Here is a 22,503-nt window from a genome sequence, read left to right on the forward strand (position 1 = left end):
CTCTCTCTCTGCATCCCTCCCTACCTCCCTCCCTCCCTCCCTCCCTCTCCCTCCTCTCACTCACACCTTCTGCCCTGTCCATCTGGCTCCTGCGTCTCTAAGGAGACGGGGAATCGCAGGGTTGGAAAGACCTGCTTGTTTCAGTATCACTCAGTCCCACACTGCACTGTTTTTAACTTGTGTTCTATTCTATCTATTTCTTGTTTTTTATTCATCCTGCAATCTGGCCTCTTAAAGTCTTGTTACACAGGCACTTGTTTCTCCTTTCTTGTTTTATCTGTGTTCAAGTCTCTCTCTCTCTCTCTCTCACTCCCCCTTCTCTCTCTCTCTCTCTCGCTCTCTCTCTCTCTCTGTGTAATCCCTAGCTGCTGAGCCTGTTTGCCCAAGGCCTGTTTTCAGGTCTTATGGTTTTAATCACCATCTCTGGGCCATGGAAGGAATATAGAAGTATGTGGAGGCATGTGTATGGTGGTGCAGTGACGTAGGTGAAGGTTAGAAGAAAGAACCTGGTGGGATTGACTTGTCCGTTGGGAGAGGCAGAAGTAGGGCGAGGGGGCGTGCATCCCAGTGACCTGGAAGAGCAACTCTGCTGCTGTTGACTTCAGATTATTACAGATATTTGCACCAGCATGTACATACGTTGGCCAACAAGTAACGAAAAACTACAGAAAGGTATTTTTGAGGCTAATAAAGGTGTAGTTAGCAATTCTGGAAAATACTTGTTTTCAAAATCCCATTTTGTCAAAATCTGTGAATATCTCCTCACAATCCACAACCAATCCAGTGTTAACAGCCTAGGCTCTGTAAACGGGCATGTTGTTGGCTATGGTGGGCCCCCTTTTGTCTACATACCCTTTGTTTACATACACGTTTACAGAGCCTTGGAGGTGTAAAAACAGGATTTTGATGGCAAGCGTTCCCCAGAATTGCTGACTCCAACATCAAGAAGCCGTCTAGTAATTAACTTACGCTATATCACAAATGGTCTTCAAATAAAATGTGCTTTCATAGTTAAAATATATAAATAATAAATTTATTAAAGGAATTTGGATTAAATAATTTGTCTCGTGTACAGAATTGACTAATTGTCTCCTTTTTTATGTTGCTGCTCAAACAACATACTTATCTTTTTTTTTATAAGCTTGGTACTTCATGACTTTTTCCTAAGTTGAAGAGAATTGCTTCTTAACATGGTTTGAAACTTATTACAGGTTTCAATTGTCTGCCACATAAAATAACTCATTGCTGTTGTGTGTGGGCTCTCGGGGACCTCAGCCGTAAACTGTGGTTTAATATTGATTGGCTATCTGTGATTGGTGTTGATGACACTAGCTCTACCCTCCCAATGCCCCGACTAAGTCCATTTGGATTTGTGTTATTGGGGGTTTTATAACATTGACGCCAGGCAGCGGTAACACCACTCTGTAGCATTACAGTCTATAGATTTATTTTTCTGTTTGGCCAGCAAAAAGGATCTATATTTTTCAATGCAAAGCCTATAAAATACTGTATACTTTTTAAATCCCTTATTTGGTGGATTGTCACACACGCGCACACACACACACACACACACACACACACACACGCACGCACTGGTGACATTTCAAGTAAATGCAGGAAGAAGAAGGGCTTTTGTATTTGTGGCATTCGAGATGAGAAAGAATCGGAGGAAGGACAAATTTAGGATGGGAAATTTAACTGCATCTTTTGAATGTTGGAGGACACAGCAGGTGGTGCCTCAAATGACGGCAATCTCGGAGCATAGCAGATTGAGCATAGCAGGTAGAAGCTGCCTAATGCCTTCACGTTTGAGTAGGCCTGACATTCCTTATTTCACACCCCATTGGAGAAATGGGGGGGGGGGTCAAATTATACCCAATACATGTCTGTCTTCATCAGTCTGTCGCGTGATGAATCCTGTGTGATTTCTTCCCCTCTTGTCTGTGTCCATCAGGCCAATGAAAACAGTCTGCTCAGCGCACAGCTCAAAGGCTTCCCCCTCTTCCTCCACTCCAACCTGGGTCTGAAGGACTGCACCGTCAACCCCAAGTCCCCGCTGCTCTTCATCACTCGCTCTGGACAGCCCCTGCCCGGTCCTCTCCCGGGGGACGACTGGACCGTCTTCCAGTCCAACCATTCCACGTATGAGCCTGTGTTACTGGCCAAGACCCAATCAGCTGACAGCGTGGCCTCCATAGGACAGAACGCCGCTCTGCTCCCCTCTGTGGTGCAGGACCTGGGGCTTCACGACGGCATCCAGAGGGTCCTGTTTGGTAACAACCTGGCCTTCTGGCTGCACAAGCTGGTGTTTGTGGACGCCGTGGCCTTTCTGACGGGCAAGAGGCTCTCCCTCAACCTGGAGCGCTACATCCTGGTGGACATAGACGACATCTTTGTGGGCAAGGAGGGCACGCGCATGAAGGTGCCCGACGTCAAGGTGAGTCCGTGTGCATGTGTTTCAAGGAGAATGAAAAAAGTTATTGGAATAGAAAGTGAGCCCACTCATGCATTCGTCAACCAGTGTTTTCAACAGCCCTTTGCCAAAAAAAAAATCCAAAGCTTGCCTCCCACATGGCATGTGCCATCTTTGTGCCAGTCATTCAGAAACCCCCATATTCCCGCTCCTCTTCTCCCCTTCTCAATGCGTTCGTCCCACTAGTCCGCTCAGAGCTTGACAGGCCCCACCGCTCCTAACTGTCACAGAAGCTCCACTGCGATGAATATTTCAGGGGCCCAGAGACGTACAGAGAATGTTGAAAAGCTCCTTGCCTCGCGTTTCGTCCCCTCAGAGCAGAACAGACCCCCCTCACATGTGGAGGCACACGGGATAAGAAAAGAAAAAAAGGATTATGGAAGAAACATCAAGGCCAACAGCGCAACAGCAAGCTTTTAGGAACAAATCACACACCCTGACAAGACGGTGAAATCTGAGAGAGAGAGAGTAGGGCGGGCGGGCGTGCGTGTGTGTGTGCGTGTGTGTGCTGGGAGTCTCATCCATCGTGCAGATCAAATGAAACAAACACCCGAATCAGAGGAGAGAGAAACTATCAAACAGAATGACGGAGAAGAGAGTGAGGCAACTGGGAGTGGATGTTGGATGTTTACCGAAAGAAACTTGGAGGATAAAATATGTATGTGGGCACGCTGCCTCATTAATGCGCTTGTGCACCAGCATAAACCATATAAATGCAATGTGTATTGACTCACTCTCCTTTTTTTCCGCCCACTGTTTCAGGCCCTGCTGGAGACACAAAAGGAGCTGCGCACCCAAGTGCCCAACTTCACTTTCAATCTGGGCTTCTCAGGGAAATTCTTTCATGCTGGTAAGATGCAGCCCGGCCAGCGAATCCTTTTGTGACTGTTAAAGGTGGAATCAGCAATTCTGGAGAACGCTTGTTGTCAAAATCACTTAGTGAATATCTCCTCACAATCCACTACCTGTACAAAACACAAACCTAGGCTCTGTAAACTGGTATGTAAACAACAGGGTCCCACCGTAGCTAGCAATATGGCCGCTTACAGAGCGTAGGCTGTGTATTAAGACATGATAATTTCTTTTCCAGAGCGCACACACTGTAAGGAGAGATAGCGGAACGCAAGGAGATATTCACTGATTTTGACAAAAAGCGATTTTGAAAAAAAAGCATTCTCCAGAATCGCTGACTCCACCTTTAACTCAAGCTGTAATAAGAACACTCGCTGAAAGTCATAACACTTCTAAGATTGTCAGGTTTCTATTGTCATTCATTAAACTTCTCCTTTTATGTCCTGACTTATATTCCTTCTGCTGTTCATCTCCCACATGCTTCACTCTAATATTTGAACTATTTTCTCCCCCCCCTGCCTCCCTGCCTTTTCATTTCCTCCCTTCCTTATCTCTGCCCTCCTTTCACCCCTGTCTCCTCTTTGTCTTTGTCCAATTTTATCTCCTCAATTTCCTCTTTCGCTCGGCGCCCATTTTATTTGTCCATCTCCTCCCCCCTCCCTCCCCTCTCCTCTATAATCTCATGTCCAGGGTCTGATGAGGAGGACCTGGGAGACGACCTGCTGCTCTCCTACGTCAAGGAGTTCTGGTGGTTCCCTCACATGTGGAGCCACATGCAGCCCCATCTCTTCCACAACCAGTCTGTGCTGGCCGAACAAATGTTGCTCAACAAGAAGTTTGCCATGGTGAGTCACACGGGGGGTTCACAGGTCAGATACAAGCCCTGGGTTAGCATTGTGATCAAGAGCTTTACTTCCTTGCCCCATCTTCTTTGTTCAAACAGCCAAGGTGTTGTTCAGTTGTAATCCTTTAAAAGATTTCAGCCCATGTTGATTTGGCGACACTTTGGTAACCCAGGAAACAGCAAGTGTGGGTTAATAACTTCAGCAAACACTCCTTAAACAGCTACTTTGTCGGGATTACAGAAGAAGACCAACTGGTGTGTCAGTTTATACAGTGCAGCTTAACAAACCTGTGTTGTTTTAATGAAGAAGTCAGCCTCAACTGATTTGCAACTGCAGTCTGAGACACTTTCCAAACAAGGACCTGCTTGAGTTTGTTAGCTCGCCTAAGATGTGTGCAGCCCGTCGCCTGCAGCTCCTCATCTAACAGCCCGCCGTGGCAATTAAAAATGACAGAAAATGACATATTTGACACATTTCTGATAAACAATCACTGTCGACGCCATTCCTGGTGACGGACATATTGAATCTCCTGTCGCTCATTCACAATGAGATCCAGCCTGCGTTTTCAACAGTTTTCACACTTTTAATGTGAACCAGCGGCCAGTAGGGATTTTCAGTTTGCCTCAGCAGCATCTTTAAAACGGCTCTGATTCAGGTGTAAAGAAGGCGAAAAGTAAACAGTGAGAAAACTGTGCTGGAATGCATTCATGCATCGTGTTTCCTCTAAATCCCTGAACGCCTGTGTAAGCAATCTGAATCCAGCGTGGAAATGGTTTCCTCCACCACCAATAACAAGTACTTCATGGAGAGATACTGGATTTACTGGATTTAAATACATCAAATGGTTACCAAAAAAATGCCAACCATAAATATTATCAAAGATTTCTACTTAAAGAGACGACGAGGAACGAAATGTTAATAAAACTGTCTAATTTTTCCTCTAATGATCATAAATGACCTGTAACAGCAAAAAACAACACTGTACACTGTTGCAACAATACTATTTTTATGTATTTGATATAAATGGCTTTGCTCGCATCTGTGTCCCCGCCAACTCAGACAAAACAGTTTATGACATATAACATTTATGATAATATTTGAACGGTACTACTAAATCAAAGTATACTTTGCCTCACTATCGTATAATACCATTATTAATCATACATAGTTACATATGATGCACCCTGCTGTCTCTCTCTCACTCGCTTCCTAAACAAATGCACGCACCGCTGGCATGTGTTAGCAAAGATCTTAAGGACAGCAGGCGCTGGCGTCGTAGAAACACTACCGCTTTTGTCCAAAGATTCCCTTAGAATCACAAACAGAAAAACAGAAGAGAGGATAATGTTAAAGCTTCAATATCTCACAAACCTGACAGGTGTTGATCAACCTTATCTTTTTACTTTGACACCTTTTCCTTCTCTCTTCTCCCCGTCTCCCAAGTCTCACACACATATTTTTTCAACCATTTTAGGAGCACGGGATCCCCACCAACATGGGCTATGCCGTGGCGCCGCACCACTCGGGCGTCTACCCTGTGCACATCCAGCTGTACGACGCCTGGAAGAAGGTGTGGGGCATCAAGGTGACCAGCACAGAGGAATACCCACACCTGAAGCCTGCACGCTTCCGCCGAGGCTTCATCCACAGCGGCATCAGCGTAAGGGCACTGCTCATGACGAGGCCTCGTTATTTTGATACCTCTGGCTGCTTGCTTTCCCTCTGCATGGTGTCTCAACATTCTACCATATCAGCCAATACTCCCTTTAAGGTGTCCTCTTTATCTTTTCTGCATCTACCTATGCTATCCTCAACTCATTAATTATCTCTCCGTCAACATCTCGTCCAGTTCTCTTCTCTATATTTCTTCTAATAGCCAGCGGTTACTCTCTCCATCCAGCCTCATCCTTCTCTCCTCTCTCCACCACCCACTTGTCTTATAGCCCTGTCCCCAAAGATGCTGAGTAAAACTTCATTTGCATTTAACCGTATATCAACGAGCCAACACCAGTCCTGAGAAAGCCAATGGTTTCATTAGACTGTGCTGGTCCGTAGTGTTGCTCTATACAGCGGGAGATGAAAACATAGTCCAATGAACCTGTCGTTGCGTGAGACACCTGTCTGCGCAGTAACGAAGACTGGCATCTCTGCCAACTGCCTAGCAAGTTGTCTGCACATAACCAATCGCTGAAATGTCAACACCTAGAATTCCGGCACTATATTCAGCTTCCCCGGCGCTTTATAATAAAGTCATGAGAGCAGAATTAAATTTGAAATAGATTACATTCAAAGGATTCAAAAGAAAGAAAATTGCATCTATTTCTTTGCCGCGGTTTGACCTTCAAGCGCTGATAGCAAACAGTGCCTGCCTCAGTCCGGTTGCCTTTGTAGTGTTGGCATTCAGGCGGCCTGTGTGGTCCTTGAGATAGTAGCGCTCTGAATGGACAGTATCCACTGCTTACTGATGATTGATATTCAGTTCCCCAGACACTCCAAAACTGTAAACGCATTTCCATGAATTTCCATATAGACTCGGGAGTGAATAAGAGGTTTGCTTTGGCTAGATGAGGCTGCATAATATGAACGTTACTGAAAGCAAACAATGCGTGGGGTAACTGCCTTGGAGTAGTGACGACTCTGTTCTCAGTGGAGGGCTGATGATGTGTGTGTATGTTTTTATTTATTTGTGTGGTGGATGCATTTCTTTCTTTCGTTCTTTTTGTATGTGTATGTTTGATATTTTTCTTTGTTGATTTTGCCCTTTCAGTCCAGGTGACTCTGCGTTTGTTTTCATCACAGGTGCTGCCCAGACAGACGTGTGGGCTTTTCACACACACCATCTTCTATAAAGACTACCCCGGCAGTCCCAATGAACTGGACAAGCTCATCAATGGAGGGGAGCTCTTCCAAACGGTCCTGCTCAACCCCGTGAGTCAAATACACATCCGCGCCGCACAGCGTTTTGTTCTTGGAACAATTTGAAAGCCATTCAGCCGGCGGCGCAAATGGAAATTTAAACGAGCGACCGGGACAATGGCGGTGACTCACGCGGCCATGTCTGCATCATGAATTCTCTCTTTAACCGCACTGCCGTGAAAGCTTCTTTTATTGGAGCCGAAATGCAAAATTGCTCGTATTTCATAAACATGTTTTGTTTTTGAGATGATACAAAAAGGTTATTATCTAGGTTAGCTTTTATTATTTCACCCTGCATAGTCCGCAGATCATTGTATTCCCTTCAATGACAAACCTTTTAAAAGCCAAAACTTTTTTTGTCCAAACTTTGAAATAAGCTACCCATGATCAAGCAATTTCATAAGTTTGGTCTCCCCATATATACATTTTTCATTCATATTCACTGAAGTTGTTTTAGTGGCTTATCAGGGACTCAGTTAATAGACAGGATTCACAATGTTTCAAGGTGTCCATACGAAGACTGCAACAGGTTTCGCTTGCTGCTATCAGTCCCTCTGTTCAAACAGGCCCCAAAGAGCTGTTTGTTTTAATACAGATTTGGTTGGTCTGATTTACAGTTGTGCTACCCTAATGCTGATCAGGCAACTCAAATTATATTGTCAAGCAGGGCTGCAGCTAACAATAATTTTTTTATTATTGATTCATCTGCTTATCATCTTCTTAAATAATCAATTCCTTGATATATCAGATTGTAGCGAGGAAAAATTCATTATAATTTCCTAGCGTTCAAATTGACATCCAATTACTGTAGAATGTCTGGAGAATGCTTGTTGACAAAATCACTCTTTGTCATAATCAGTGAGAATCTCTTCACGGTCCATTACCTGTCCATACTGTGTATGTGCAAAAAAAATAAAAAACGTGTTAATACGCAGCCTGGGCCGTGTAAAAGGGCATGCTGTTAGCTGCGGTAGGCCCCAGATATTTTTTGCATAGTACACACAGTATTGACAGTATGGATCATGAGAATGCTTGAGTTTTTTGTCGGTTGACCAATCAAGTAATCGACTAATTGTTTCAGCCCTAGCAAAATTCATCACACACACACACACACACAGAGACCATATTGAATTTACCTTCATCCTCTCTAATAAAATCTCGTTGTGCTTCCTTCCCATTAACAGATAAGTATCTTCATGACCCACCTGTCCAACTATGGTAACGACCGCCTTGGCCTGTACACCTTTAAGAGCCTGATGATGTTCGTCCAGACCTGGACCAACCTGAAGGTGCAGACGCTGCCACCTATTCAGCTGGCCCAGAAATACTTCAGCCTCTTCCCCTCTGAGAGGGACCCCCTCTGGCAGGTAAGAACATTAGGAAGATTTATTACATTTTCATTCAGTAGTAAATGTTGTGACGGCTCATATTCCAGTAATGGAATGCTGCAATAACCACACGGCATACTACTGTTAAAAAGACATTGTATCCTTTTTAAAATATGACCTTATGCAGTAATAGCTTGCATAGCTTTGGTATTGAGTAATTGTATGAGTAATGGGCAGAGAGCAATACTGTGTTACCCATCCCAACATATTTTATGAAATGCAACTGCTTTGTTCACTGTATTTCTCAACGAACATTTGGGTCAAGTGTTAACCTGCTTTTTTTCTGGTATTTAAAAAATGTATATATTTGGATTTTGTAGACTAAAAAAAGAAAGGAATTTTTTTCTCTCTTTTTTTTTGTGGCTACAGGATCCTTGTGAGGACAAAAGGCACAAGGACATCTGGTCCAAAGAGAAAACATGTGACCGCTTCCCCAAACTGCTTGTCATCGGGCCTCAGAAGACAGGTGAGAGGCAGCGCTTCAGCACCCCCTACAGGAGGGACTTAGGCATTATCAAATCACAAGTTTATCATTCAGATGAAAGCAGACGTGTCGCGTTCTAAGTGGTTTGAATGAGGTTTGCATTATTTATTTGAAAATCAGAGTCGGTAGAGTAAATGTTTTTTTTTGCCTTGAAGGTGATACCGTGTTGCCTTTTCCATTGTGTGTTACTCATCACTGGTCTCATAATGGGACATTAACCTCTTGCACCTTTTTATCCTCGTTTTATCTCTTTGGTCTTCGCTACACCACTGCCATTCTTTCTTTCCTCTCTCAGGGACGACAGCGCTCTACCTGTTTCTTGGCATGCACCCTGACATGACCAGTAACTACCCCAGCAAGGAGACCTTTGAGGAGATCCAGTTCTTCAATGGGCACAACTATCACAGAGGCATCGACTGGTAGGAGACCTTGTGGATATACTGTCTGTTGTAACATACCTGAATGTGCTGGTCACCAGTTGGTGACTAGACACTTTTTAGTTGCTATATATTTTCAAAAATATCACAAGCATTCATAACATGCATATTAACATAAAACAAATGGTTTACATTTCAAATGATGTCTGTTTTTCTCGTTCTAAATGTAGACATGCAGGTGAAATATTGTGCAAAAAACATTTAGAGTTGAGAGTACCAAGAAATAACTGTTAAAAACATGACAGATAATTCAACTTTCACACTGAATTCCCAAACCCAAAGATAGAAGAAAAGTGTTTGAGATTAATGCAAATGAAATAAATCATTAAAATGCAAATGATGCCAAGAACGCACACAACAGCAAAAAAATTACCAAACTAATTGGTTTAATTCCTAAGGGCAACACCGGTAGAACAAATGAACACCTATTTGGTTGGAAAATCACTATTTTGACTGTCATGTTATGTTTAATTGATTCGGGACCTGCATTAATGAGATGTGTCACACATCGCAGCATAACAGTCCCGACACAAAATTTACTTGGCAGGCTCAAAATAGATGTTAGACGCCTGCCCAAATATTAACATTGTACTGTGCTGCTAGATCTAGTGTGTGAGTTGACACACTGTTGCACATGGTCGATCACCCACACCGCTCACACAGAGACCGTCCTTATCTGCTGAGTGCAAACTAGAGCAGATCAGCTCCGGCTGTCTGTAACACTTTGTTTAACACTGTGTGTTAACACTGTGTGTTTGTGTTTGTCATGTGTTAGGTATATGGAGTACTTCCCCCTGCCCTCCAACACCAGTTCAGACTACTACTTTGAGAAGAGTGCCAACTACTTTGACTCTGAAGTGGCTGCTCAGAGGGCTGCAGCTCTCCTGCCCAAAGCCAAGATCATCACCATCCTCATCAACCCAGCGGACAGAGCGTACTCCTGGTACCAGGTCAGTCACAGGCATCCCTTAACCAGAGGAAATAACTCGTAATGTAACGTGTGTTGGAGGTGGAGTCAGCCATTCCGGAGAATAAATATCTGGAGATATTCACTGATTTTGACAACAATCGTCCCCAGAATCATTGACCCCACCTTTAACCCTTTAAAAACACCCACTGTTCTGTTAATCTCTGCACAGACTTCTCTTTAAATGACTCTCTCCTCACACCTCTGTCTGCCCACAGCACCAGAGAGCCCACGATGACCCAGTGGCGTTGAAATACTCCTTCCATGACGTCATCACTGCCGGCCACGACGCCCCGGTCAGACTACGGATCCTCCAGAACCGCTGTCTGGTGCCAGGCTGGTACGCTGTACACCTGGAGCGCTGGCTCAACCACTACCACTCCAGCCAGGTAACAAGGGGTGGAGCTTAGATCAGGCCCAACAAAAATCCAGCCCAAACCCTACCCAGGCCTGTACATGTTCTGTCTTGAGCCTGGTCCGGGCTGTCCCATTAACTGGATTTATTGACCAGAGTCCGATAATAATCCAACATTGGCTGTCACAATTAAAGTTTTAAACTACTACAATTCTGAGTCTTTTAATTGACAGACATCTGTTAAGATGAGATCTTAATGAGCTTAAAACTACAAGTCAGGAGGTGACGCGCTGTGTGCACAGTGTTGCAATTTAGTTTCATTTAAGTAACTTTTTTGTAGCCTCATGATCATCAGAGACTCAGCTTGCATTGCCTCATAGCTGAGTCTCAGCTACAGTGGGCATATCTGTCGTGGACTCCTACTCCAGGCTCATACTCTTTCCTACTTGTAGCAATCCCAAAAAAAAACAGTACTTTCTGGGACGCCAAGGTTGCTATCTGTATAGGCCTGTTATTTAATATTGCATAGTTTTGTGTGTTATTGCTCTTTTCTAAGCTGTCTTTGGTGGGTTGTATTGATGCACACAGTGGTGGGCAGCACGCAGCCAAGTTGGCTTAAGTCAGGATCCAAAAACTTTCCCCCATGTGTAAGTCATGCTTTATGGGTGGCCAGCAGGGGTTTTTTCCAGCAAGGTTTGGAGGCTTGTTTACTCTTTTGCACATTCCTTGCTGGCAGTGTTCAAATCTACCTGACCATAAGGGAACGGAACAGCCCTCGAGGGACACTCTCTCAGTAGAAAAACGAGCTCTTGTTCCCCCAAAATGACCAAAATCTGTCAACTGCACACGTATGCAATATACAGTAAGGTGTGGTCAGCATTCCTGTTACAAGAAAAAAATCTTAGTTGTAATAGCCTGTCAAATTTAAAGGTGCAGTGTGTAGAGTGTATTGGCATTTTTCAAAACAGACTTGGTAGAATTGGAATATGTTACTTCAAGTATACTTGAAATTAGAAGTTTTTTGTATTTCCTTATAATGAGCCTTCGATATCTACATAGGAGCAGCCATGTTTCTACAGTAGCACAGAATGGACAAACGTATTGGCCTTTATTTATTGTCGATGTCCTGGGGAAATGCACCTGTTGGAATAAAGAAGAAGTACAGAAGAAGTGCTACTGAATAAAAAACTTTAAAAAATCTTCACCTCGACACTTGATATTGTGGAAATACTTTTTATTAACAGATCATTTCATTCAGACCTGAGGTTTTTGCAGAAAATAGAAAGAGAATTTGTATTGTGAAGCAAGTTTGTCAAGTTATCATGTCAAGTTATCATGATTTATGATGAGAGGTAGTTTCACAGCCATTGAATACCAGGCTGTGTTGTTCATGTTGTGACATTTTGCACCGTTTGTGTGTCTTCTCCAGTTGTTAGTCTTGGATGGACAGATGCTGAAGACTGAGCCCGCTTCCATCATGGATAAAATCCAGAAGTATTTGAGCCTGGTCAACGTCATCAACTACCACAAGATCCTAGCGTGAGTATCGTCCCTCGCAATGTTATTTCTTCAACTGCGTGTGTATGCAACGATACCTGTTAAGGTCAGGTGTTTGCGAAAAGCGAGGACAAGATATTTTTAGTTTATTCTCTGTTTTGTTTCAAAGCTTTCCTTTCATAACTGTTTGAGATTTAGGGGCACCGACCATGAACCGAAACATTCACTGCTGTGTGTCTTTCTCTCCCTTTATTTCCTATCATCTCTCTACTGGCACAATTTAATAAAGGCATACAGTGTTTTCAGAAGTAGCTTGTAATTTGAAATGAAGTGAGGACTCTGTTTATAACATTCTACATCTACAATTTCCAGGTTTGACCCCAAGAAAGGCTTCTGGTGTCAGCTGCTGGAGGGGGGGAAGACCAAGTGCTTGGGAAAGAGTAAAGGGCGCCGGTACCCTGACATGACCCCTGAGGTATAATACATTCCCTTTTATAACCCATCTCTAAATAGTTAACCTCATACATTGTTCACTATTTTCCATCATATTGCATTAGACATCTTCTCATCTCACCTTCCTCTGTCTCTTTCAGTCTGTGGGCTTCCTCAGGGACTACTATAGGGATCACAACATTGAGCTGTCCAAGCTTCTCTACCGGATGGGTCAGCCTCTGCCCAGTTGGCTCCGAGAAGAGCTGGTCCACACCAGGTAGCATCACCGCAGGGGGAGATGAACAACGCTCCACACACACACACACACACACTGAATCACTACTCCACCCCCCTGCGCGGTGCTGAAAACCCCACATAGACTTTAATATATAGAGATATGAGGAACGGGATGCACGACTTAGAACTACGGGAGCGTGAATTGTTGATCTTCCCAATTGAACAGGACAACAGTGGATGGATGGTGGTAGCTCTTCCTTAGCTGCAAGATGCTAACCCGCCCCTGCAGGACAAAGCAGGAGCAAGGGAAACCCCCCTAGTGATGTGTCACTGTGTCCTGAAGAGGAAGGGAACGTCTCACAGATTGACAGCAGGGAGACCTTCAGTGTTTGATAATCACACATCCCTTGCTCTCCTTAATCCAACCTTCTCTTCTTCGCATGAACTTCATCTGGAAAACTAGAGCAAGGAAAGAAAAAAAAGTGACGAAAGCTTGAGCTTGTGATGTTTGGAGAAAGAGAGAGAGAGCGTGTTAGGCAGCGCGACATGACATTGACGAGGTGGACGACAGCCTGATTGACAGAGAGACATTGGACGCAGATGCCTTTGATATATAAGTGAAGAAGTGTTTGTATGAGAGGAGAATGGGACCTCTGGAGTCATGACTCAGGCTGCATGTTGTAGCCTTTACTTGATAGGCCTTGGTAGAATCTAGTTATCGTTATTTACAAGTGCCAGGACAGGAAAACAAATCTTCATTCAACTATTACCACATGGACTTTTTGAGTATTTTTTTATGTATTGTTTTTTTTTTGTTTTTAACAGTTCTATAATGCTCATGGCAATGCATTATTTTAGAATGTACCAAAACTAAAACGTAATTAGCTCAGTTTTTTCCCCCTCCCTCGTTATAGGCCAGATGTACAGTAGACTGGTATGTTAAACTGTTTCAGCTCCGCCTCCTCCTCCTCCGTAGTCAGTTCCATGACCATTTAAAAGAAATGTTTTTCGCTAAAGCAGGATCAGTAGGATAGATGTTTGAAAGCACAATATTTAAGGCACTCAAGTGATTCTGAACATTGCAGGTTACTGGAAAGCACACTAAACAAAATGGATCCTGCTACATAATCTGTGAAGTCAAGATCATAAGCTATAGCTACTGTATGTTTGGTGAAAAAAAACCTCTCTGCTCCGAGAGGTTCAGACAATGTACAGGACAAGATTGTGCATTTAAAATCTGTTTCCAGCATTTTTTTTTTTTTTATATTTTTTTTTATAATTTGTCAACTGTATATTTTGTCTTTTATATTTCATTTTAATTTCTAGATAAGCTTAAGTTTGGGAAGAAAAAGCTGTCTCTGGGAAAGAAAAATGAAAAAAACTAAAGCGTTTAAAGTTGCCAGGAAAACCAACAGTATGCCCAGTGAGACCATTATAGATGCTTGGTTGTCAGTTTGAGGTGTTACTAGATGTCAAGCATAGATAACAAAAAGCTGCTCTTATTGCAATAGTTTTGTACAATGTTCTGATGTAATAACAATGCACATGGTTGGTCCTTTTTAATTTCCTGACTTTTTAATGTACATAATGCGCAGCCCGCTCGGTAGACCTAAATTATTGAATGTGTTTGGGTTTACACTCTCCATCAGCCCCATTCCCATAGTGTGAAATGTTAGTGCTGTACTGAGGGGAACTGTTGGTCCATTTCATTGTGCGGAGGCGTGTTGCTAAGATTGTTTTTTCCCTCTCATGTCCTCTCACTGCCAACTGTTGTACACAGGTACTGAGTCTCTCCATATAAAAAGTATTACGTGATAACACATAACAGCAATGATGGTACTAATCTCCTGGACTGTATGATAAAGATTTGTAATTGTTGTCAATAATTTTTACAGTGTAACTAATATTGTCGGTGCTTTTTAATTTGCAAATAAAACACCACTGTATTTTTCAATAGCTGGATTTTTTTGTACTCGTTTATTATCAGAACAAACCTAACCTCTTGTGTCATGTCTTTTTGGTTTCACTTCATGGTAACCCGAATCTCTGTCAATATCGCGCAGAACACTAGCCTGGTGCTACCAGACCATCGTACTTCATTTCATTTGTACAGAAGGTCTGGCAGTGCTGTAATTGGCAAACGTTCACTCATGGAGGCGGGTGTCTGTTAAAGTTTAAAACTATTGGATCTGCCCAGTGCCACTCTGGATTAGCCAACCAATCGCATAACGTTTGGTCGTCACGTGTGTCATGAGCCGGCTTCTGGCAACTGAAACTGGAGCGCGACTTCGACGTCATCGTTCTCAGCCACTCGCTCTGTTCGCTGATTGGACCGGCTGTCGAATCTCCGGCAAAACTGGGAAATGGGCTGTATACCCAGACTGACTACTGAAGGGAAAATAAAATTTGGCCGGAAGTAGGCGGGCGGGCGGAGCCAGGCTAGCAGAACACAGGTGTTAAGCAACAAAATAAAGATATATATACATCTGTATATCTTTCATTTATTGTCTAACCGACCTGTGTGTTGTGAGAGCGATTCAGGTCATTTGCTTATCAAAACCATAAAGTGAAAGCAAAAGAAAAAAGCAATCCAAGTTTTCTAGAAATCTCTCCACAAGAGCAGGCACTATTTTCCTTCTTGCTTTAAAATGAATATAACATGTATATTTATCCTTCTGATGTTTAACATAGCACAAAGTAGATTTACATGTGGCTCGTGTTCTCTTCCTTTTTAAATTCATGTTTGGGGAAACACAAAGCAAACCCAAAGATGCCGCCCTCCTCTTTTGTTTCAGGAAGTTCACTGTGAACAACATATTTCAGATGGATTGAAGCATTTCAAAATAATAATAGCCTAAATAGAAGTTAACTCTACATACGTCCCAACATTTAAATATGTCTCATGTTTACTAACACATATTTTCAAATAAATGTAGGTTACATGTTTAAAGTAGACTATGAACATTGAGCTGCTTAAACATTGTTAGTATTAGAGGTTATAGGCCTAGTAGTAATGGGTGACTTGTCTTAAGTATTTTCACTATAAAGCACTTTGTAATTTTGCTGAAAGTGTAATAGCCTACTATAAAAAATAAAGCTTATATGTATTCACAAGTACAATATTTTTCAGTAAAGCTGAGTAGCATTATAAAATGGTAATATTATTAACGTACATACATTGTTAAAATTATTTGCAGTAGCAAGCGACATGATTAAGTCTTAAGTCGTTTCACTATAAATAACTTTGTAGTTTTGCAATAAGATAAGTACAATATAAATAAAGCTTATAAGCATTCACTGGTAGGCCTACAATATATTTCAGTAATATAGCCTAGCATTATAAATACCTATTAACCTTCATGCATTCGGTTGACCATGTTAAAATGAGCACTAACGGTACAAAATACTATTAAATTAAACCAGTTAAGGAGACATTCATGTCGTAAGTATAGTCCCACAATCATTCTTTCGCTATTGTCTGCCTCTATCAACAAGTGATGGTGGTAAGATCTGACCAATCACAGCTCGCTGCGCCACTCAGCCGTCCCAACGACGCTTTTTAACACAGGGACTTTCCAAAAACCCTTCACCTTTCTGAGGAACCTGCCGGGCTGTCCTTCCTCATTCTCAAGACCGTTTATTACACTTGACCAGTCGGACTCTCTTCAGTTTTGTTGCTTTGAAGAAGCTGAGACGAACCTCTGAGAAAGATGGAGAACGCTCAAGAGAATGCTCCCCTGGCCAGAGCAGGCAGTATGACCGGCAGCGAGGACGCTTTAATTCTCCCTGCAGCTCCAGCAGGGTGAGATGAAGTTATCACAAAAAACTTCGAACTAATGCTTCAACTTTTGTCGTTTACAAATAGGCTAAAGTTCTTGTTTATCTATGTAGGCAATAACTAAATTCAAATGAGCTACTAATCACTATATTGGATTATTCAATTTATTTCAATTTTACTTCGATCTTGTACCTATTTTACATACAGTAATATATTATAATCTCCCTTGTTTTTTTATAGCATAGCATTTGTTTTGGGTGTGTGGATATATTCTGTTATCATTAATGGAATGATAACAGATTTTGGTTAAAAGTATCGATCAACTTTTCAAATTAGCTTATGAAATAGTTTTATAAGTTATTTTAGTTGTTACTTTATGATGTGATTTTTTTTACTACATTATAAAGCATCTTTAGTGACCTCCAATCGGACATCAGACGTTTTACTTTGCACCGACAGAAAGCGTCTACCTAGCAACTGGTGACGCTGTCATAGTCCTATTGGTTCATAATTAACCACAAATGAAAACATTGGCCAATGATCTACTTTTCAACTTAAAAATACATATGATTATCATGTTACAATTTAACAATGTCTCTAATGTATGAAACGTGTATGCCTTTAAATTATGTTTAACGCTTCCTTATTTCACTGAAAAAATATTTTATTTATTTTTTATACAAGTAGCCTGATGAGATATGATTAGATTGTTGACATACAGCTCGTGGAAATACACGTTTGTCCAGTTTCTGGGTTGAAGTTTTACTTTAGTTGTGTGTCGGTCCTTACATGTGGAAAAGTCGTCTGCCTAGTAACAAGTGAGGCTCACTTTCGATTGGCTGATTATTAGCAGCAAGAGAAAGGGGCGTTTTTTAAGGACTTTCTGCAAATAAAATGATCATTTAAAGTGATTGATGAAGTTTGTTTTACTTTCATTTTAGAATAGAGACAAAAGCCAAATATGGTGCTTTTTTTGTACGTGTCGGACAGTCCAAACTCAGTATAGCAAACCGCAAGTGCTTTGAAAATGCTGGGTAAAGCGCTTTTGGAAATCCCCTGAGTCATTTTAATACACTGACATATTTTGTAAACTGTAACATACCAATTTTAGTGTCAAATCGTGTGTATCCTTTCTCCCCTACACTTGTTATTGTCACTCCCTTAAGACACCTGTATTTATATTTATATCTCTCTCTCCCAGGGGCTCCAACAGACGTGCCTTTAAGATCGCCGGCCTGACGACCCTGGCATGTCTGCTGCTGGCAAGCCAGGTCTTCACTGCCTACACTGTGTTCAACCAGAAGCAGCAGATCCACTCACTGCAGAGTAACACAGAGAAAATGAGTAAACAGCTGACCCGCTCCTCCATGGGTAAAAAAAAACAAAAAAAAAACAGAGAGGCATTCAAGTTCTAACTATTAGACAAGATGATCCCAAATAGAATGTTCTTTTAATTCAATGAATAACAGTCTTCATCAGACAGAAGGAGGAAGATGACAAGGAAGTGAAAGTTTGCTTTTGAGGAAGTTTTTCTAAAGCTGAATAGAGAAATGAAAGATTCACTGGTGATTCATGGGGCAAGGGAGGGTGGGGGGGTTTTAGCGTTATCCTTTTTTGTTGATCTTATCATCTCAAGCAGTGTCTAATGCAGGTACAATGATTCACTATCTAGCATTCAACACATCTGGTGGTGTAGGAGAGATGCTGTGATGAAAAGCCTGAGCTAGGTTTGATTGTGTGTCACCTGCATTTAGTTCAGTTTATTTTTATATTCATCTGGAGTTGTTTATCGAATGTATATTATTAATAATATTTTTTCATGCATATATAAATATTTTGGATTGGCTCTTCAAAGCTGTGGCTCCGATGAGGATGAGCCTGCCCATGAACAGCCTTCCTCTACTGATGGACGTCACATTGGATGGAGACGACAAGGCAACCAAGACACCCTTGACTGTAGGTTTACCCTTTGTAGCAACACATTATGTAATAACAACGCAGTATGTAATAATACGTCAAAAAGCTTTTCATTTTCACTTGTTTATGTTATAACACCTACATTAATATTCTTCCACTTTTTTCATTTAGACACTTTACTACATACTGCGTTGTTCCATGCCCTCCTACTGAAATTTCTACTACCTAGGTGGCAATATACACAATATTGTCCCGGTCCGGATAATGTAAAACAAATGATAACATTTCAACATGAATACAAACACACCCTGAATTATTTGACTCCTCTCTTCCCTCCCTTTCAGAAACTGCAGGACACTGTTGTAACTCTGGAGAAACAGGTGAAGGATCTCGTGCAGGTATGTTGCAGTCCTCTGTATCCTGCTGGTACTCACATTGCGCTCATGTTGAGTTGACACTGAACCATGGTCATTGTTTCTGAGCAGGAGTTCACTCTGCCCCAGTTCAACGAGACCTTCCTGGCCAACATGCACAGCATGAAGCAGCAGATCAATGAGAGCGAGTGGAAGGTAAAGCCATACACACATTCACATAGGAAATGATAAAAACACAAATTGAAATAGATCAAATGAATTGATCCTGTCAGTCTAGTTATGTTATGCCTTCATTCGTGTTTTCTTTATTTTGTTTTATTTTCCCTTCCTGCAGAGCTTTGAGTCCTGGATGCGTTACTGGTTGATCTTCCAGATGGCCCAGCAGAAGCCTGCACCCCCGACATCTGAGCCAGGTTACTGGGACTTTCTTCACTTTGATTAGGAGTCACCCCAAATAGTCTACTATACGACGATTCGATCTAAGAAGCTCGATTTGACTGCCACCATCACAGTCCAATATTTTTACAAAATTTGGTTACGAAACAAGAATAATTGTATTCCGGCTAAATGGGGGGCTCGGAGCTGAATGTCTCATTTTACATGCAATTGCTTATAATTGCAATAATTCAACCATAGGTAGGATTCAAGCAATCGGATTCCACTAGGGTAAGTCTTAGTCAAAACACCCGTACATTTGAGCATTTCCAGTCATCCAGCTCAAGGACCATGGCTGTAATTTCTTACTGTGGCAAAACTGATGTTGACGAGATGTGCTGACATCAGGAGTTTACAAGATGCAAACCAGTGGCTCGGTTCAGATTACATTTGCTATCATTTTCATGACACACATTGTATACCTGATATTGTTTTAGCTACTTGAGTTTTTCGGAGCAATAACAGGAGAAGATGAGAGCGCCTTTCTTATCTCAAGTGTTATTTAATACACTTCTCTTTGTGCAAACATCAAATAAAGATTGATCTTTGCCTTACAGTAAGAGTTTTACATTTTGAGAAATACGAGTTATACAAGTAGATCAATAAAATATTCTCATGTGTGTTGGATTTGACATTGGACACTTTGATTTAGTAACAAATTAATAAGAGAGCTTTCGAGGTACTGGTTTGTGGAAATTGTTACCTTTAGTCAGCTTCATCAATCATCTTATCTAATTCTCGACAAGAAAACTAATAAGCACACCCCAAACGGGCAGCGCTATTAGCTTGACGTTTGCTTAAGTCACTATCAATTAAAGGTGCACTATGCAATTTCAGGGGAGGGGGGTTTGTTTACATTTTCAGAGCCTAAAACTAGTTCACAGAACATAAATATTCTACATGCAATTCTTAGTATTGATTAATTCTATCATCATAAATAAAATTAAAAAATATTTTGAAACACCTGAAACCACACGCAAAACAGAATATGTTTGTATACAAAATTGTGGGCCCTTCGGCAACAGTGAAACAGTTACTTTTAAGGTAGCTTTATAACTTTAAACAGTGTTCTAGGGATCCAATTTTTCCTGTGAGGAAAGTTTGTTTATTCAAGTTACCTTAGAAAACATTTACTTGACACACCCAAAGTCACATAGTTCATCTTTAACACCAAACAGGCCTTTATTAACAACCCAATGTTCTCCTCTCTCTCTAACTCTCAGCCTCCTCGCTCAAGACCAAATGCCAGATGGACTCAGCCCCCGGTGCGGGCAAGCTCGGCTCCTACCTTCCCCAGTGTGACGAGCAGGGCCGCTACAAGCCCATGCAGTGCTGGCACGCCACAGGCTTCTGCTGGTGTGTGGATGAGAGCGGCAAGGCGATCGAGGGCACCTCCATGCGCGGCCACCCCCAATGTCAGGGAGGCAGAGGTAACATATTCAATGACTTTTGATTCAGTGCTGTATCTATAGCTTTTCTTTGGAGACTGTCATGAATGGTGAAAGTAACTGAGTCGCTGTCCATTTTAGCGCCCGCTCCTTACCGCAAGATGCTTGCTCCCAGGCTCATGCAGAGGACCATCAGCATCGATAGTGGTGAGTGTCTCAAATACATTTTTTAAATTTTATTATTAGATGTTTATTCACATTAATGTGTTGATTGCTACACATAATCACTTGTGTTTTTTTTTCTTTGTTTTTTTGCAGATTCAAAAGAGTCAAAATAAGCAAGTGCTGAGTGATCCTTTCCATCAAGCAATCTTCGCAGACCTGAGTATTTGCTTAATTGAAGCTGGATGATGTAACGATTTGAAATCCCTGATCAGTTATCCTTCCATGCGACCTTTTTGATTCTATCCATTTTGCTGGCTGCTTGAATTTCCAATCAATAAACAGGCCTGTTACAGTATATCACTTTCAATGTTTTACAATGTTTGCCTTTTACAACAGAGTAATTATGGGGTGTTCTCATTGACATTTTAACCTACAGTAGATATTGGTATTGACATAACCAAAGACTATTAAAGTCTGTGTGATAAATGTGTTTTTAAAGAATGATTTAAAAGGTCGGTTCAGCCAAATAAAACAACCGAGGTAGTTTAGGTTTTATTTGTCCAGGCTTTATAATATCATCTTGCTTCCACCCCAATACAGTGGAGGTGATTGGACGTTTGTTTATGTTGCATACAGCATTGAAATATTACATTTAAAAGACTCCAAAGACAGCAAAGACTATTTTCATAGAATATAGTTCCAATAACAAAAAACAGCTACATTTTTCAATGCTGTGAGCACCACGAACAAATGCCTACACTAAATAACACCGAAACTATCTGCACGGTTAGATATATAACAGGTTAGCGAGGAAATGGGATTGTTTGGTTGTCGTAATTTGGGTGAACTGACCCTTTAACGAGTGTGAGTAAATCACTTTTTCTATGAAGCTGTTAAGGAGACTAAATAAAGTTCTCCTTACAACACAGTTTGCATTACTATTCATATATTCAACCTCTGTCGTGTTCTAAGATCCAGTGATTGTTGACGCTATTGACAAACGCCTGAATAAACTTTCACCTGATAGGATGCAGTGTCACTTCTTTCTTCTTCTTCTGGAAGACTTTCACTTTTTTCTTTGAAGCATTCAAGACTTTCCCTTTAAACATGAAGCAGATCAGTACATTATCCCGTATTTCTTAATCTCCCATATACTGTATATGATTTCGCAGTCACCTATCTCACCCTCTTTCCCTATTTATGTTTTAAAAAAAGTCCTCTTTAGAGGAGGAGAGACAAACAAGCTTATCCAGTTTAAATGAAGCCATGCTTATCAAATGAAGTGAATGTGAATGTAGCACCGGCTGCCATACTCTGCAAAAAGGGCCAGTTTAAATGAACCATCCTCTCTCAGCTATATAGCCAAAGACCACCTCACTGAAAATGTTTAAGCAGCCGGAGTACACCATGACCTGCTTATAGAGTCAGTGGAGGAATGGAAATCTAGAGCACCTGGAGTTTACCCTGTGGGCGGCTTCACAATATGTATAAAATATGTATTTTTAAACAACTCCAACCCCAGCTTCGATAAAAAATTAAAGGGTAGTGTAGCTTTTGGTCCAG

General features: G+C 41.6%; 2 protein-coding genes across 2 annotated transcripts in view; both read left to right on the forward strand.

Moving 5' to 3' along the window:
• The window catches only part of ndst1b (N-deacetylase/N-sulfotransferase (heparan glucosaminyl) 1b), a 48,635-nt gene extending 33,842 nt beyond the window's left edge, over positions 1 to 14,793 (forward strand). The window contains exons 3-15 of the mRNA XM_080035551.1: positions 1,955 to 2,437; positions 3,236 to 3,323; positions 4,016 to 4,170; positions 5,645 to 5,830; positions 6,970 to 7,098; positions 8,271 to 8,453; positions 8,844 to 8,940; positions 9,254 to 9,377; positions 10,171 to 10,345; positions 10,581 to 10,751; positions 12,147 to 12,256; positions 12,587 to 12,689; positions 12,808 to 14,793. Of these exons, the coding sequence (XP_079891677.1) occupies positions 1,955 to 2,437; positions 3,236 to 3,323; positions 4,016 to 4,170; positions 5,645 to 5,830; positions 6,970 to 7,098; positions 8,271 to 8,453; positions 8,844 to 8,940; positions 9,254 to 9,377; positions 10,171 to 10,345; positions 10,581 to 10,751; positions 12,147 to 12,256; positions 12,587 to 12,689; positions 12,808 to 12,927 (2,124 nt within the window). The 3' untranslated portion in view covers positions 12,928 to 14,793. The remainder of the gene's footprint in view (positions 1 to 1,954; positions 2,438 to 3,235; positions 3,324 to 4,015; positions 4,171 to 5,644; positions 5,831 to 6,969; positions 7,099 to 8,270; positions 8,454 to 8,843; positions 8,941 to 9,253; positions 9,378 to 10,170; positions 10,346 to 10,580; positions 10,752 to 12,146; positions 12,257 to 12,586; positions 12,690 to 12,807) is intronic.
• Positions 14,794 to 16,466: 1,673 nt separating this feature from the next.
• Positions 16,467 to 21,969, forward strand: cd74a (CD74 molecule, major histocompatibility complex, class II invariant chain a). Its single transcript, XM_080036138.1, has 9 exons — positions 16,467 to 16,685; positions 17,863 to 18,032; positions 18,517 to 18,617; positions 18,923 to 18,976; positions 19,064 to 19,147; positions 19,287 to 19,365; positions 20,611 to 20,817; positions 20,917 to 20,982; positions 21,094 to 21,969. Exons 1-9 carry the CDS (start codon positions 16,594 to 16,596, stop codon positions 21,111 to 21,113), a joined length of 873 nt encoding a protein of 290 aa, XP_079892264.1. The 5' UTR covers positions 16,467 to 16,593; the 3' UTR covers positions 21,114 to 21,969.
• The last annotated feature ends 534 nt before the right edge of the window (positions 21,970 to 22,503 follow it).

This window comes from Ammodytes marinus (assembly GCF_949987685.1).
Source record: "Ammodytes marinus genome assembly, chromosome: 10".
NCBI classification, from domain to species: domain Eukaryota; kingdom Metazoa; phylum Chordata; class Actinopteri; order Uranoscopiformes; family Ammodytidae; genus Ammodytes; species Ammodytes marinus.